General features: G+C 34.3%; 1 protein-coding gene across 2 annotated transcripts in view; it reads left to right on the top strand.

The window, feature by feature from the left end:
• Positions 1-16,066, top strand: part of su(r) (dihydropyrimidine dehydrogenase su(r)) — a 67,316-nt gene that overhangs the window by 39,758 nt on the left and 11,492 nt on the right. For both annotated transcript variants that reach the window (XM_074181888.1, XM_074181887.1), the window contains exons 7-12: positions 1,829-2,039; positions 2,315-2,499; positions 6,647-6,853; positions 9,618-9,782; positions 9,840-9,992; positions 10,936-11,056. In XM_074181888.1, coding sequence (XP_074037989.1) covers positions 1,829-2,039; positions 2,315-2,499; positions 6,647-6,853; positions 9,618-9,782; positions 9,840-9,992; positions 10,936-11,056 — 1,042 coding nt within the window. The remainder of the gene's footprint in view (positions 1-1,828; positions 2,040-2,314; positions 2,500-6,646; positions 6,854-9,617; positions 9,783-9,839; positions 9,993-10,935; positions 11,057-16,066) is intronic.

The raw sequence follows: 16,066 nt of genomic DNA, 5'->3' as shown, positions 1-16,066 counted from the left end.
CATATAACGTTTGTAACGAATTTGATTGTTTATGATTGACAAAGTTTCATTATGCTTGAGAAAGCTATTGACTAGCGAAAAACTTATCTCGGTTTTTGTAAAACGCTATATTTGGAAATCATACAATAAAGTTTATTAATTAGTTTCTTTTTCCATAAGATATATTATTAATTCGACAGAATTCGAACATCGCATGATGGTGCATGACTTTCTATAGTTCTTGAAAGCCTATCTTCTATTTCTTGAAAAAATCAGTATTTCATAGCATTCATAATGACTTGTTATACATACAGTGAATGTTACATTCAACTTCCATTACACGTTGGAGATGAAAGACTAAAGTTATAGGTATGGAAAGATGAAAAGTCGCAGGGGGACAAATCTGGTGAATACGGTGGCTGAGACTGGCCAAAAATTTACGAACAAGCAATGACGAGTGAGTAGGTGCATTACTGTGCGTACGTTTTCTTCCTATTGCTTCTGGCAAGGGCGCAAAACTTCAAGATAATAGTCCTTATTAATCGTACGACCGTGTGGCAAAAACTCCTGATACACTACGCCACTACGAAAGCAGTGTGCGCTTTCTTTCGCTCTTGGCTCTACTGGGCTCTTCCATTGGAACAATTGGACTTTTGTTTCGATGTCATAACTATAATCATATACCCATTCAAGCAAATCTGGATCGCCGATGATGTCTTTCAACAATTTCTGAATGATGCTCATGCGACGGTTTTCATGGACAAGATTCAGAAATTTTGGAACGAAGTCCGTTGCCACATGCTTCATGACCAAAATTGCCGAAAAAATTGCATGGCATGATCCAATCGATAGCCGACATCCTCAACAACTTCTCTAATAGTGATTCGACGATTTTCCATAATCAATATTTCCATCGGTTGTTGATATGCTGGGGCGTCCAGGGCGAGCGTCGTCATTCACATTCTCGACCGTATGTGAAAATATTGTACTACTTGTGAACATTTTTCTTACTAACAGTACTACCACCGTATGCCACTGTCAACATTTCAAGTGTTTTTGAGTACAATTTATCTGATCAATTATTTTAGTTAGTAGAAAATCGCTGAAAGTAATTACATATTTTAGGTTATCGACCCTTCTGGTTAGTATTACGATAAGGAGAAATTTATGTAATTACAGTTTCGTTTGGAAGATTCAATCTTGATAACGTAATGACTGTTATTGTTTGCCACGTCACGGTTTTATTGAGTATCCCGTACATTGACGAATATTCAGTCCTTCACTGTCGGAAAGTATTCATTGATTGAAGAACAATTTTCAACATGAAAATATTGAGCAATCTCGAATATTTGTCAAAAAAATTCTACTAAACTGAAGTAGTGGATGTTCGTTTAGGAATTGCCATGGTAGAATTATTTTCTAAGAATTGAATAGAACTGGCCGATACTTGATGGCAGTCCATATTAAAACTAATTAATACAGTTTATTGTATGATTTTTACTATGAAGGGTTTTACAAAAACCGCGACACGTGTTTCACTATACAATAGTTTCCTCAAGCATAAATTTTACGCTGTTGTAAAGCGAAACACGTGTCCCGGTTTGTGTAAAACCCTTTCTTTATAGTGAAAATCATACAATAAGCAGTATTGATTAGTTTTTTTTAATTATTTTTTAAGGTTACTTACCAAGTGATTTCGATCATTATTATTCTTAATTTTTCCATGAGTTGTGAAAAAAAGTAGGAAATTTTACGGTAGGGACACAAAACTCAACTTCATTTATAATTGGAAAATAATGGTGGTTTTCATATTTCACTTGATAATATTAATAATTCTATACTATTTCAGGTTTCAGTTGCAGTTGAAGAGAAATGTGAATTGGTTGGTTTCTTGACACCACATTCAGTACAAATAAAAAATGGAAAAATTCATTCAGTAACTTTCTGTAGAAATGAACAAACTGAAGATGGAAAATGGTTTCAAGATAATGAACAGTTGAATACGATAAAGGCGAATTTCCTCATTTCTGCTTTTGGTTCAGGATTGGAAGATGAAGAAAGTAAATGATTTTAATTTAATTTTTCATTTTATTTATTATTTCAATTTCTACAAAATCTGGATTTTCCAATGGAATTTCGACATGATTGTTAAAAAAAGTTGAAATTTTGTAAATATGTACCTTGATTATTTTCAATTATTTTCATTTAGAACATCAACTTCAATTTTATTATAATGATGAATTATCTTCGAATATCGGTGGTATCACCCAAATTTATATAAAAAAATTTCTATACCTATCCAAGCCCTCTTAATACATTCACATGGTTATTTCAGTGATTGATGCTTTAAAACCCCTGAAACTGAATGAAGATAATTTACCAGTGGTAGACCCAATCACAATGCAATCTTCCCATACTTCCGTTTGGTGTGGAGGAGATATTGCCGGAGTTGCCCAGACTACGGTAGAATCCGTAAATGATGGTAAAATAGCAGCTTGGTACATACACTGTGCTTTTGAGGTAATATAATGATATTTGGAGTAAAGTTCACTTGTATATTTGAAGAGAAGTTTTTTGTCAGTTTTTCTGCCATTTCAATGACAAGGTCAAAAAAATTAATTTTTGATGTGGTGCCTTTATATAGGGTGTAACTAAATAACTGTAAAACATTTAAGGAGGTGATTCCTCATCAAAAAAAGATACGCTCTTTCATATAAAGAAATTTTATTGGAGCATCCCTTGTTAAAATACAGCCCCTTAAAGGGGGTACATAAAATTTGTATGATAATTTTTTTCACAAGCACTAAAAAAGTTACAATAGTGAAATTAACCTGACGTTTTGTACTACCAAAAAGACACTTAGCCAGAAATTTATTTGGTTTACCCCATGGTTGTAAGGGGTGGAAAACGCAATCCCTAAAATTTATTTCCAATGTAACTTTTTGTCTTATTATTTGTTTACCATTCAGAAATTCATTTAAGATAGCTTGTTTCATTCTAAACAAAAAATGTCTCTTGGGTTTGTTACCTAAAATAAACCAGTTCGTAGCAAAATATTATTTTAGGAACAACTACAGAGATACATCGTCATAAATGCGAAAATTCGAAACTAATCTATCTAGTAGACAGCGTCATACCAATTAAATTGGTACGACGCTGTCAGTTTGTGAATTTTCGAAATGGAATCAATACTAATTGTGTGTTGTTGTTCTGTTCTTAATTTGTTACTTTAATAATTCACTTGTTATTAAAATGGCATACACAAATGAGGAAATGGCTGATTTGCATTACGTTTACGATCTATCGGAGGAGAATGGATTAGAAGCTTCTAGAAGATATGCAGAAATGTATCCTCAACGGCAGCATCCTTCAGATAGAATATTTGCTCGATTACGAGGATATGGTTGAAGATTGTGGTTGGCAGCTCGAGGAAGCAGTACTTAATTTGATTGAAGAACAACCTACTACCAGTACTAGAAAGATTGCTTTCCAGCTAAATGTTGATCATATGATGGTATTTCGAATTTTAAAGGAACAACTTTTATACCCTTACCATCTGCAAAGAGTACAGGCACTGTTACCGCGAGACTTTCCGAACCGTCTTGAATTTTGCAATTGGATGCTAGAAATGATTAGAAGAAATTGTGAGTTTCTGAAGACGATATAATTCACAGACGAATGTAGTTTTTCTCGGGACCAGATTATTCATTTTCATAATTATCACATATGGGCGATGAAAACCCTCACGCTATTGTCGAAACTAACCATCAAGAACAGTTTTCTCTTAACGTGTGGCTCGGAAAAATTGGGGATGATTTAATTGGGCCTCATTTCCTACCTCTTCGATTGAATGGTGAGGCATACGTTCAATTTTTAAAAGAAATGCATCCAGTACTGTTGGAAGAAGTTCCTTTGGCCGTCAGAAGGGAAATGTTTTCTATGCATGATGGGGCTCACGCCCATTTCAGTCAAGTAGCACGTCAGCATTACACTGAAACATATGCAAATCAGTGGATAGGTCGAGGAGGACCACAGAACTGGCCCGCTCGATTTCCGGATCTCAATCCTCTCGGTTCCTCTATTTGGGGCCATTTACAGCATTTGGTTTATCGTACTCCTGTTCGCGATGTAGAGGACTTAAGAAACCGCATCATCGATGTGTGCAGGGTAATCAGAGAGACTCCAGGAATATTTGAGCGAATACGTGGCTTGATGCGCCGACGTCTAGACGCATGCGTAATGTCTGAAGGTAGACATATTGAACATTTACTATGATTTCTACATGTTGTGTGTTTTGTTATTGATAAATTAGTTTTGTTTATTACCCTTCAATCATTTAATGCAGGTACTAACTACAAAATAACAATAAATCCAGTTCGCATTTATGACGATGTATCTCTGTAGTTGTTCGTAAAATAATTGCTGCGAACTGGTTCATTCTGGGCAAAAAACCTAAGAAACATTTTTGGTTTAGAATGAAACAAGCTATCGGAAATGAATTTTTAAATGATAAACAAATAATAAGACAAAAAGTTACATTGGAAATAAATTTTGGGGGTTGCGTTTTCCACCCCTTACAACCATGGGGTAAACTAAATAAATTTCTGGTGTCTTTTTGGTAGTACAAAACGTCAGATTGATTTCAATATTGTAACTTTGCGTAACAGTGCGTTTGAAAAAAATTGTCATACAAATTTTATGTACCCCCTTTAAGGGGCTGTTTCTTAACAAGGGATGCTCCAATGAAGTTTCTTTATATGAAAGATCCTATCTTTTTTTCGATGAGGAATCACCTTCTTGAATGTTTTACACTCATTCAGTTACACCCAGTATTTCATGAGGAACTAACTCTCCATATGAAACGCAAAACAACATTGCTAAGTTTTATTATTAAATGTTTCATTCGAAGAAATGTTGTTCTATATTACTAAGAATATGAAACGAAACATTGGTACACCATATTAAAGATATGTTGGAAATCTAGATAGAAAAAAGGTTTAACTATGGAAACGATTTACATGAATTTAATAGAATTTGTAGTCAACCTTCTGAAATAGTTTTGTGAAGGGAGATATCTACGATAAAGAGAATGCCCTTCATTGTTACCCATAAAAGATTTGTAGAAAAATTCAAATGAGGTGTAGTAGTAATGAAAGGGGGAGTATGAAAAATCTAGCAAAGGGAATTGAAGAGAGGAAGAAGCAGAGACAGTTTAAAAACGGGAATATCTGGTGATATTGAAAAATCTGTTGCCGGTATAATGAATAATCCTGTGGAAGAAATTGAGTCTCGAATAGTATTCATAAATGATACAAATTAGTGTATATGACATTTTGTTTTCGGATGACATTCAACATAAATCTACTTGTGATGTACTGTTTGGAACCTTTGGTGTAGTAATTAATATTATTGCAGTTTTTTTACCAACACTAAACCGTGTTTCGATCACCAAGTGATCATCTTCAAGAGGTATGACTTGTTTTAAAAACCACCTTCAATTTTAATTCCTTGAAAATCTTTCCAAATATCTTCGTGTGTTGATGGTATGGACCTGAGATATATTTATCTTGGTTTTCGTCGTTTTTAATGAACTAAAGAATGAACGAAATCTCGGCACTAGTATGATTGGATTGCAGAAAGTCAATGTTGTTTGCTTGGTGTATCGCTTGGTGGGCGATAAATGCAGCATATGAATTTAGTGGTCTTCTGTGATATTATTTTAACATCATAACATCACAGTTTTGGGGTTCCAGCATTTGTTCTCGTTGACAGGAGAGATCGCTTTGGATAAAAATACATAATTCAAAGTTTTGTTTGAATAGAGAGTGGAAATCACAGCCGAGATATAGAAAATTGACGGGGTTTGTTGAAGCATTGACTTTGGTTTCTGTGAGTGCAAGAACATGAGGACTACTTGTTTGCAAATGTTGGTGCACAGAGTTTATATTTGGGTTTTGAGTCCTCTGATGTTGCAGAGAACGAGGAAGATATCTTGGATCTGTGAATTACCAAATTTCCTAATTATCCATTTAGAAATGTCACCATAGGAATGGAAAGCACGTTCATCATGTTGGAACCATAAATTGTGAATATTTTGCAATGCCATGTTGTCCAATATCTTCAATATTGAGATGATACAACATCGTTTGTTATATAATAGAATATGTCGATGGAATTAACATATTTCTTCAATTTCTTCTTGGACCCATACAGAAAAATCTTATCTGAAATCATGAGTATTCTCTAGTTTGAAATGAACAATTTTTCACAATTTCACCTACACGCGTGGTATTAATTTTTCTAGGGTTTTTTTGAATTCTGAAGTTCTTCCAGCATTTTTTTTCTATGCAAACAGTTTTTGTTTTCTCTTCATTGTAATTGTTTGCACATCATCATTATAAATAATATACTTGTATATACCTTCAATGTAATATATTAAGAAAATGTTGAATGCAGCAACAAAGATGAAGTTGACTGTTACCTGAAAAAATATAAATACAATGGAATTCTATTCTACAGTATGGTTATCGAACATGCACTGACTTTTGGCGATTTTTTTGAAATTAAAAAAATTCCATCTGTCGCAAACTTCATAATGTACGTTAACTTTTACTTTACCAATGGTTTGATTCCATTATGATGATTAAAATTAATCATATATTTATAGGGTTTACCGAAAGAGACTAAACCAAAGTTGCCTTTATTCTACACAGAAATTGATGAAGTCGATATATCTGTGGAAATATGTGGCGTTAAATTTCAAAACCCATTCGGGTTAGCATCCGCCCCACCAGTTACAACTCCAGCTATGATCAGGAGGAGTTTCGAGCAAGGCTGGTCTTTTGTTGTGACTAAAACATTCACACTTGATAAGGTAAGTGGTATTGATTCTCGATCATTGACACTGAAAAAGTTAATAATGGATGTAGAACGAAAATGATTTTTTAGGTTTTTGAACTTTTTGGGTGTTTTCATCTTCCACAATCTGAAAAAACAAAGAAAATTGTTTTAAGGAACTTTATAGAGGTGTAAAAAGGGATATCTATTCAGTTCACCTCGATAAGTTACTGCGTAAACTCAAAGTATTTTTACAAAGAAAAATGTTTTATTCATCAGTAACCAGTGACGGCTCGTGCATTGAAGAACAGGGGAGGCTAAAGTCATAAAGGCTATATACACACAGAAAAGCCCGCCGGAGGCCGGATTTTTTTTATGTTGTTGCACGATTTGCTTAATACTGAAGTTAGGACATGGGGATGACAATGCGCAAAAAGTTCATGAGGAGCTATGGACTTCATTTTAGTTTGTAAACCATTTTGGTAAACCATAGGTTTGCGCAATCAACTTTTGCCTAAAATTATAGGTGTCATATGTACGAATTAAAAAATTAAACAGATCCTCAACTGTGCGCCCAGATGAAACATCATGAAAACCCATAAAACGTTCTACTACATTACCATCTTTGACATATCTAAAAATGATTGAATATTGTGATGTACAGGTAATATAGGTAGTTTCATCAATTTCCCATGCAAAAAAAGAAACACTTTCAATCTCCTTGCTTATATTTTCCTTAATAATATATGCCACACTGTATATAAGCTGATTATGGATGGTTTTTGAGGTGCCCTTAAAACGCTACCATTTAAAAAAGTGCCAAATTGTGAATCATATTTGTCCCATAACATTAAAAGTTCCTTGTTATTGCCGCGATTAATCGAATCTTCGGTTTCATCGTGTCCACGAAAAGCTAATTCTTGGGAACCCAAATAAATCATAATATCGATAAGTCCTTTTAAATTCGACTGATTTTCCCTAACCTGATTATTAAAAGAAATTATGGCCTCTTTTTGAGCTGTATTTAAAGCTGTTGCTATATTTTGTTTGCTAAACAATTTTAATTTTCAAGACGAAAATATATGCTCCTTAAATTTGAAATGTCTTTCTGTAAAATGAGGTGAATTTTTTAAATTGGAGTATCCTATTTTAGACCACGTTTGGTATTCGGTTTGATCGGAAAATAAAATACAGGGCCAACAAAAAAGTTTTTCTCGTTCAATGGAGCCGGTTAACCAATTGCATTTATTGTACCAACTAATATTAAATCCTCGATTTTGTCGATTATCTGACGTTTTAATTGAAACCAAATTTGGTTGAGACCTTTCCATAGTTTTAATAATGTGAAATTTATTATCATAAGATAAAGACTTAAAATTATTTGTCAGCAACCAATCGACTATATCGTCAGATTTTTTAATTTGGTCCAACTTATCCATAATAAATGAAAAAAAAAAAACTTACCGAAAAGTGAAAACCTGAAAACACCTTGAAATTGAAAGAAAACATTTTAAAAACACATTAAAAATATTACTAAAAAGCACTGCTATAATACAATACTGCCTGTTTTATACACAAATAACAAATATTACCAAGAAACATTAAAACGATTTACCGAAATATTTTTCAGTCCCGGTCCGTCACGGCATCCCGTCCGAATAATTGAATAAAAAACAAACGCAGTCATACCAACTGGAGGCTAGCCTCCTCTAACGCTATAATTTCTGCAACCGAAATTACAAATCGGGACGTATATCGCTGGTTGGATCGGTCTCGTGCAGCCTGTGTATTTCAAAGCGGTCAGAGGCTCTCTTGCAACGTATGGCATTTATTATTTCGGGTTGATGGTTTATTCGTTATTCGTTTATGGGCGTTGAGTTTTGGTGATGCAGGATACAGTGTGGTACGTACTACGTAGTGAATGAGTGAGTGTTTTTTCGGGCACATTATGTATTTATAATAAAAATTAATGGTAAAGTGATGATAACTAAGCATTTTTAGAAAAAAATAATCATAATTATTTGTCAATATATTTTAATTGATTGCGATGAATAGCCTCAAATTTTATGGGGAGGCTACCAATTATGCCTATCAAAAAAGAGCTAGGATATTATACAGATACTCATCTGGAATTTTCATGGCCACAATCTACTTCGCTCTTTAGAACTTAAAAAAAATCCAACGAATCTTGTTGTTTTTTTTGCTGACGATGAACTCGATATTCACCGTTTGTGACCTGGCAGTTTTGATTTTGTTACTTGACTATTTCTGATATAATCTTGATATTCAATGACGTAGAATAAATTCGAAGCAAGTACTGCTTAGGAGATGAATTTTTGGATATATTTCTCGAAAGTCGATAGATATTTCAAATACATTGTAGTATATTTTTTGTTTTAATTTTTCTTTTAATGTTTCAATTTCGTTATTCTTAGGTGGAACCGAATTCGATGAAATGAAATATACAATAGTAATGGATACTCTCTAATAGCCTTTAGTATATTTAATGAAATCACTGAAACATTAAGAGTCGAATGGAATAAACATTTCATATATTCAGGCAGATGTTACTTTCAAAAAGTTTCTGCTGACTCACAATTGTTTGCTTACTTTCCACCAAATCTGGATATTTTGAAAATGTCTTCACTAGAGAACCCCAATTTCCTGAATAACTATTGTCTATCGACTGATAACTATGGGTATCTGTTACTAACTCTATATCTAGAAGCTATCGATTGTACCATATGATAAAAATTTTGAAAAATAGTTAATGAAAACTAAAGTTATCGTTTTTTTTTCAGAATGCAGTGACTAATATATCTCCCAGAATAATTCGAGGAACAACATCTGGCGAAAACTACGGACCCCAACAGGGATCTTTTCTGAACATCGAAGTTATTTCTGAGAAATACTTCAATTACTGGTTGCAAGGTATTCGAGAACTCAAACAGGACTTCCCAGAGAAAGTGAGTATATTCTTTCTTCAGTTCAATACACTGAGTATATATTTCTCCATTTTGAAGGTCATAATTGGTAGTGTCATGGTTACCTATAACGAAGAAGACTGGATAGAAATAACTCAAAAAGTTGAGAAAGCTGGTGCTGATATGCTGGAGTTGAATTTGAGTTGTCCACATGGTGTTGGTGAATCTGGAATGGGATTAGCAATTGGACAGGTGAAAAGTGTGCCACTTAAAAAATTGTTCATAGAAAAAGTTTTTTAATTTGTTCTCGACAGTTCTTTTCATCAGGCAGAAGATAGATATATAATGACTTCTTCAATTATGTATGAACAAAAGTTGTGAAAATATCGGGTTGATTTCCTTTCTTCTCAATATTCACTAATACAATGTTTCTCATTCAAACTACGAATACTCTTGTATCACTCTGAAGATGAGTTTGGTTTACAAAAAAAAATAGCTCACTGAGGTAACATGATTTTAAAAAAACATGTGGAGTTGTGTTTGTTTGAAGGTGATTGACAATGTTTCATGATGAACTTTGACTATTTCTGTATTTTATTCGTTGAAGTTTCATTCAACAATTCGTTTTCAATCATGAATTGCTTCGAAAGTTTAAGGCAATTTTATGTTTTATAAAATGGAAATTTAGAAATTGATAGGGGTGTATTTTCTGGAGAGAACGTTTTTTTTCACTTTGTATTTGAAAGTTACTCCTTCGCATTTTCTACACATCTTTGTGAAGAGTTTACATTTTTTGTTCAAATATGGAGAATTAGAAAGCCAAAAATTTATCTAAAAATCATTCTCTCCTAAAAATATACCCTTTTCAATTCATGATGAAAAACAAATTTTTGAAGAAAGTTCAACGAAGAAGATACAGGAAAAGTCAAAGTTTCTGAAGCTACTCGTCAATAAAACAATGTTATCTCTTTCAAATGAGTCATAATGTCATATAAAAAAATAGCATAAGTGTTTTCACGTGAGCTTTGAGCACAATTAGATAAACTCGAGTAGAATTTTTGAAATTTTGATGTATTTTTCCAAATTAAAATATAGAAAACATTTTAATGTTGAAATATAGTTTTTATACTTCGAAAGTAGTCAGAGATATACCATAGAAGGAAGTTGTATCTATATAACTATTTATTTTTTGCAGAAACCTGATCTTTTGAAGAATGTATGCAAGTGGGTCAAAAATGCAGTCAAAATACCGTTCTTCGTTAAGCTAACACCTAATATTACAGACATCACAGAATTGGCAGAGGCTGCAAAAGAAGGTACAAAAACTAAAATATTGCGGATTATTCGAAACGAAAACATTTCTGAATAAAACATTGTTAACTTTAACTTGGAACTGAGGTTTTTCACCTGGAAATTCTAATCAATTCTTGAATATTTCAACAGAAGTTTGATTCGAAGTTTCCTGAAATATAAAAACGTTATTACGTTTGATCTGAAAATACGGGTTATTATCCGTATGATTGTTTTCACGAATTGTCATTTTATATAACAAGAGCAGAATTGCCTGTTTTGATGACATGAAGTCGCAATCTTGAGTAATAAATGCATGTTTGTCTTTAAATGTTCAAGAATGTCCTAATGAAGAGTTGATGACGAGTATTTTCAACATAAAATTTCAAAAAGTATACTTTTAACGATGATAGTGATCCATGAAAATATGTGAAATTTTACATTAATACTCTTTCTTATTCAACGTTGTGTAGCGTTCCAATAAATGATATCTGTTTCAACTCCATAACAAATGTTTTGTGTACAAACAGAACAGAAAATGAGATTTTCGTGTTATTCAAGGATCATATAAAAGTAGTGGTTTCGAAAGTACTTTTTTTCGTGTTATTTAATGTTAATCTGGAAGTAGTGTTTCTTTCAGTTTGTACCTGAAAAAACTTCTCTGCCTGATCTACACATTTTTGAGAAGAGTCTATATTGAAGTACATTTCTTTCTTTATTTCTTCGGAAGTTTCCCAATATTTTTTTCGAAATGAAGAAAGTCAAAATTATTTAAAAAAATCCTTTTTCAATTTGAACGTTCGATGCGAAAAGACGCCAAATATTTCATTCAAAAATATAATCTATACCAATATTATAAATATGAAAGTTTGTGAGGATGAATAAATGTATGTATGTATGTTTGTGGCTCTTTCACTCCTGAACGACTGAACGCATATAGATGAAACTTTATATAAATACAGCTTATACATCAGAATAACATATAGCCTACAATATACAAAGGTTTTATGTGATTTTGGTCATAATATAACGATAAGTATGAAGTGAGTCGGAAAAATTCTTGCTATTTGAGAGCTATCTTGGCGTGCGCTGCCTATACCGTTAAAGTTACATGAAAATAATGTACCGAGAGATTGTTTATCTTGAATAGTTCTTCATAAAAGTCCGTGATAGCTCATATCGACCTCTTATGTAGTAGCCACTATATACAAAATACTGAGCCATAAATACAATTGATTTGGATATCTGTCAAATTCTTATAGAAATTGATACAATTGTCGTTTTAAGCATTCGATGTAGGTAAATTTTGTCTTTTATACTGAGTATTTTGAACTAATCGTTTGAAAGTTTTCACGATGAGATTAACTTGACGCAAAGCAGTAAGCCATTACGCGTCGCATCTACTGAGAGACGACGGGTGACGATGCGCGGGGGTAGAGGGGCGGTCTAAGCAATGAAGGGCCATCGCCGAAAGCGCGCCCCAACGCGAGCAGACGCGTGAGGGCAGATGTCGTTGACTGTTGTGTTAGTTTTGCAAAATTTCTTTCTAGGTAACATAATTCGATTCTCGAAGCTATTCATTACTTAGGGCAGTTGGCATATTTTTTTTTACTGTATTTTTAAAGTGAAAATATAAATTACTAGCTGTTGCCCAAGGATTCACCCTCGTGAAATTTGGTTTTTCACATTAAGTTTCGTGACAAACCATTTCAAACAAATAGTTACGATAATTTTTTTATTAACCCAAAACTTCCGGTGTCCAACTTAAAAACTGACGAAATTCAATACTATCTTTGAACCCCTATTTTTCTCCTTGGAGGTGAAAATTCTTGATTTTCGTTTTTGGTGCTTTTATACGCTGTACAGAGAAACAATCAGTATAATTCAAGATTCTAGGTTCAGTAGCTTCAGCTGTACGTTTATTAATATGAGAGTGTCAGTCAATCAATGGGTTCCACATATACAATACTAGCTGTTCGTCGCTGTTTTACCCGCGTTACCGTGGAAACCTACCCTATGTGTTGTTCAAGGTCATGATCTATCTATATACCAACTATTTGTTTAAAATGGTCTGTCACGAAACTTAACGTGACAAACCAAATTCTACGCGGGCGAAGCCGCGGGCAACAACTAGTTCAGATATATAATATATTTTTGGATATTTCATATGTCGGTAGTTAATTTTAGAAAATTTTCAGCAACATTTATCCGGGGCGTTATTAATCTCGCATAGAAAAGCAGGAATCGCCAACCAGGCATCGTTGATATACCTTGTACAGTTTAGTCCTGAGGCTGGAATTCTAAATTAACGAACCACAATTTCTACACCAGAATAAAAATACCTCGCCCGAAGCGCGTTTCGCATAATCAGGAGATGACTTAGATTGAATTCTACGGCTGTTGCTGTTGATGTTTTATATGCATCTGAACGATACACCTCCTCACATAATGAAAGTCACTGAAATTATTTCTAGTATATTTCTATTGTTTCTAATTTCAATATCTATTTGATAGATACCATTTGTTTGAGAATCTGTTTAAAATCTGTTTTTTCGTTAATCAGCTGTCGCCCCTATACAAACGACAACTCTCGGAAGTTGAGAAACTTGTACGAGCTAAGGACTAACGAGGTGTTACCTTTAAACGTGTGATTCCTAACATGGTTGCAGAATCATCCCAGCTTCATATACCTTCTATATATTACGTGGGAGAGAGTAAACGCAAAAGACTGTTAGGAATGATATCTTTGTCGCCGTTCATAGATCTTTCCACATTTATCGATTTGTAAATTTTCGAAGGCAGTCAAAAACTTGCGGTTGTCATGTAGGAACCGGTATGATCGTTCTCTATGGCATGTTGAGCGACATTAGATTTTTCTGGTCCATGCAATCGAATATGTGAAACGTGTACTTTGTAGCAAGTTATTATAGTCCGATCAGTTTGACCAAGATATTTTTCGAAGTGTACGAGCAGTTTTGAAAGCCACTTTCATTTTCAATTCTTCATAATTTTCAATTGATTCGTTTGTTTTTTTTTTGGTTTGTATAGAAAAACTTTGGACTATGATAATTTGTTTTTCAAAAAAGTCGAGGATTACTTGCTCAAGGTGAACGTGACAAGTCTGTGGATAAGAAAATTTAGTCCCGCCATTTTCTGTTGTTAGACAATGGTCGTAGTTGTAAATCCTCAACTTTTCAGAAATATGGAGTCTCTAAATTTACAGTTCTTTAATACGAACCAAATACGACACCAACGGATAGGTTGAACTGAATATGAAAGTGTCTTTTAAAGCTGCTCATACGCAACAAGTGTTGGGCAACACGAAAGACAAAACGACAGGAATGGAAGTCTGGGTTTTACGAAATGATCTGTGAGGTTTGAAATACTTGAAACAACTAAAAAAAAAAAGAAGAATTGAAAATAAATAGCTGAGAATAACAATTGTATTAAGCAAAAAAAATCTGAAATGAAATAATAGTGAAATAAAATACAAGTAAAAATAGAACAATTGAACAAAAATTGAAAATAAAGAATTACAAAATGAAGATAAAGATAAGAATAAAAAAGGTTAGGAGATTTCAAGCCAAGTTAGTTCATGACGTTCCGATTGTTATTATTCACAATCGTCTTCGGGTGATGACTGGACTGGTTCCTCCAAGAGATGACTATTTATGGGTCGTTCGAGTACTTTCACTTATCCTCGCTTTCCATATTTTCCGCTTCACTGGTTCTGTGGGAGATGACCGTTTGGCGGAAGTTGGCCATTTTTCGCTTGATGATGGGTTTCCATATGTTGCGTATTTCTACGCTAGCTTGGCTGAATACGTTGTTGGACAACATGTATGCGGCTTCCTCGAATTTTCTCCTGAACCAATGTTCCTCTCTGTGTGAGATCTCAGCTTGGGACTCCTCGATGTAGTGTTGATGGGTCCAAACATGGTCTGCTATTCTCAGGTTTCTCCTCGCTGTGTGTGTTTATTTTGCTTGGCAATGCGAACATTCAATGGCCTCTTAGTTTCACCAATATAGGATTTTCCGCACTCACAGGGTATCCGCTAGATGCAATTCTTGGAATCGCAGTCCGTGTTTGGTGGCCTGGTTTTCATGAGGCTGCTACGGATAGTGTTATCGGATCTGAAGCAGGTTCTGATGTTGTACTTGGAACCCATTCTGCTTATCCTCTCCTATAATCTTCTGATGTACGGAAGTGAAAGCACTGGTTGTGACGACTTCTGTTCCTTGCTAGGCTCCTGCTGTCTTTCAGCCAAAATCTTTTCTATCATCGCTTTGGAGTAGCCATTCCGTTGAAGATCATTTTTGATGATGTCTAGTTCCGTCTCGAGACCTTCCTTCGTGTTACAGAGCCCGAAAGCACGTTATAATAGAGTTTCGATGATTCCTTTTTCAGATGATTGATGGTGGTTGGATTTGTGGTTCAGATACTGTCCAGTGTGAGTGGGTTTCCAGTACACAGATGTTTCCCACTTAGTGTCGGTCCTCTTCACCAAAACGTCTAAAAATGGCAATTTGTTGTGGATTTCCTTCTCCATTGTGGAAGTGATGGAAGGTCTCACGCTGTTAATGTGTTTTAGGAAGGCGTCTAGTTCAGTATTCTTATGGTTCCATATTATAAAAGTGTCGTTAGCATATCTCAACCAGACTCGAGGTTTCTTGTGGGCTTCTTCAATGGCCAGAGTTTCAAACATATATATGTTGGCTATGACTGGCGAAAGTGGCGATCCCATTGGCAGTCCCTCATCTTTTGTAAAGAATTCGTCCTCCAGTTGGAAATAACAGTTTCGTACACAGCATCCTAGTAAAACTTGTCTAGATTTTTACTTTCCATAATACAACCATTACAAGGAAAAACATCGACTTTTGTGAAGAATTCAAGGCATTTTGTCGAACTACTAGGGTCAATCGAAGTCACACAGGAATATCAACTAATTAGTTTCAACGTGGAAAGCCTTTACACCAACGTTCCGGTCGGAGAAGCACTCCAAATCATACAGAGAAAGCTATCCGAAGACGGGAAC

This window comes from Leptinotarsa decemlineata, unplaced genomic scaffold, assembly GCF_025532065.1.
Source record: "Leptinotarsa decemlineata unplaced genomic scaffold, Ldec_3_MD MMD2_tig00026317_RagTag_RagTag, whole genome shotgun sequence".
NCBI lineage: Eukaryota > Metazoa > Arthropoda > Insecta > Coleoptera > Chrysomelidae > Leptinotarsa > Leptinotarsa decemlineata.
The sequence above is the reverse complement of the archived record's forward strand: the minus strand, read 5'-3'. Positions and strand labels throughout refer to the sequence as shown.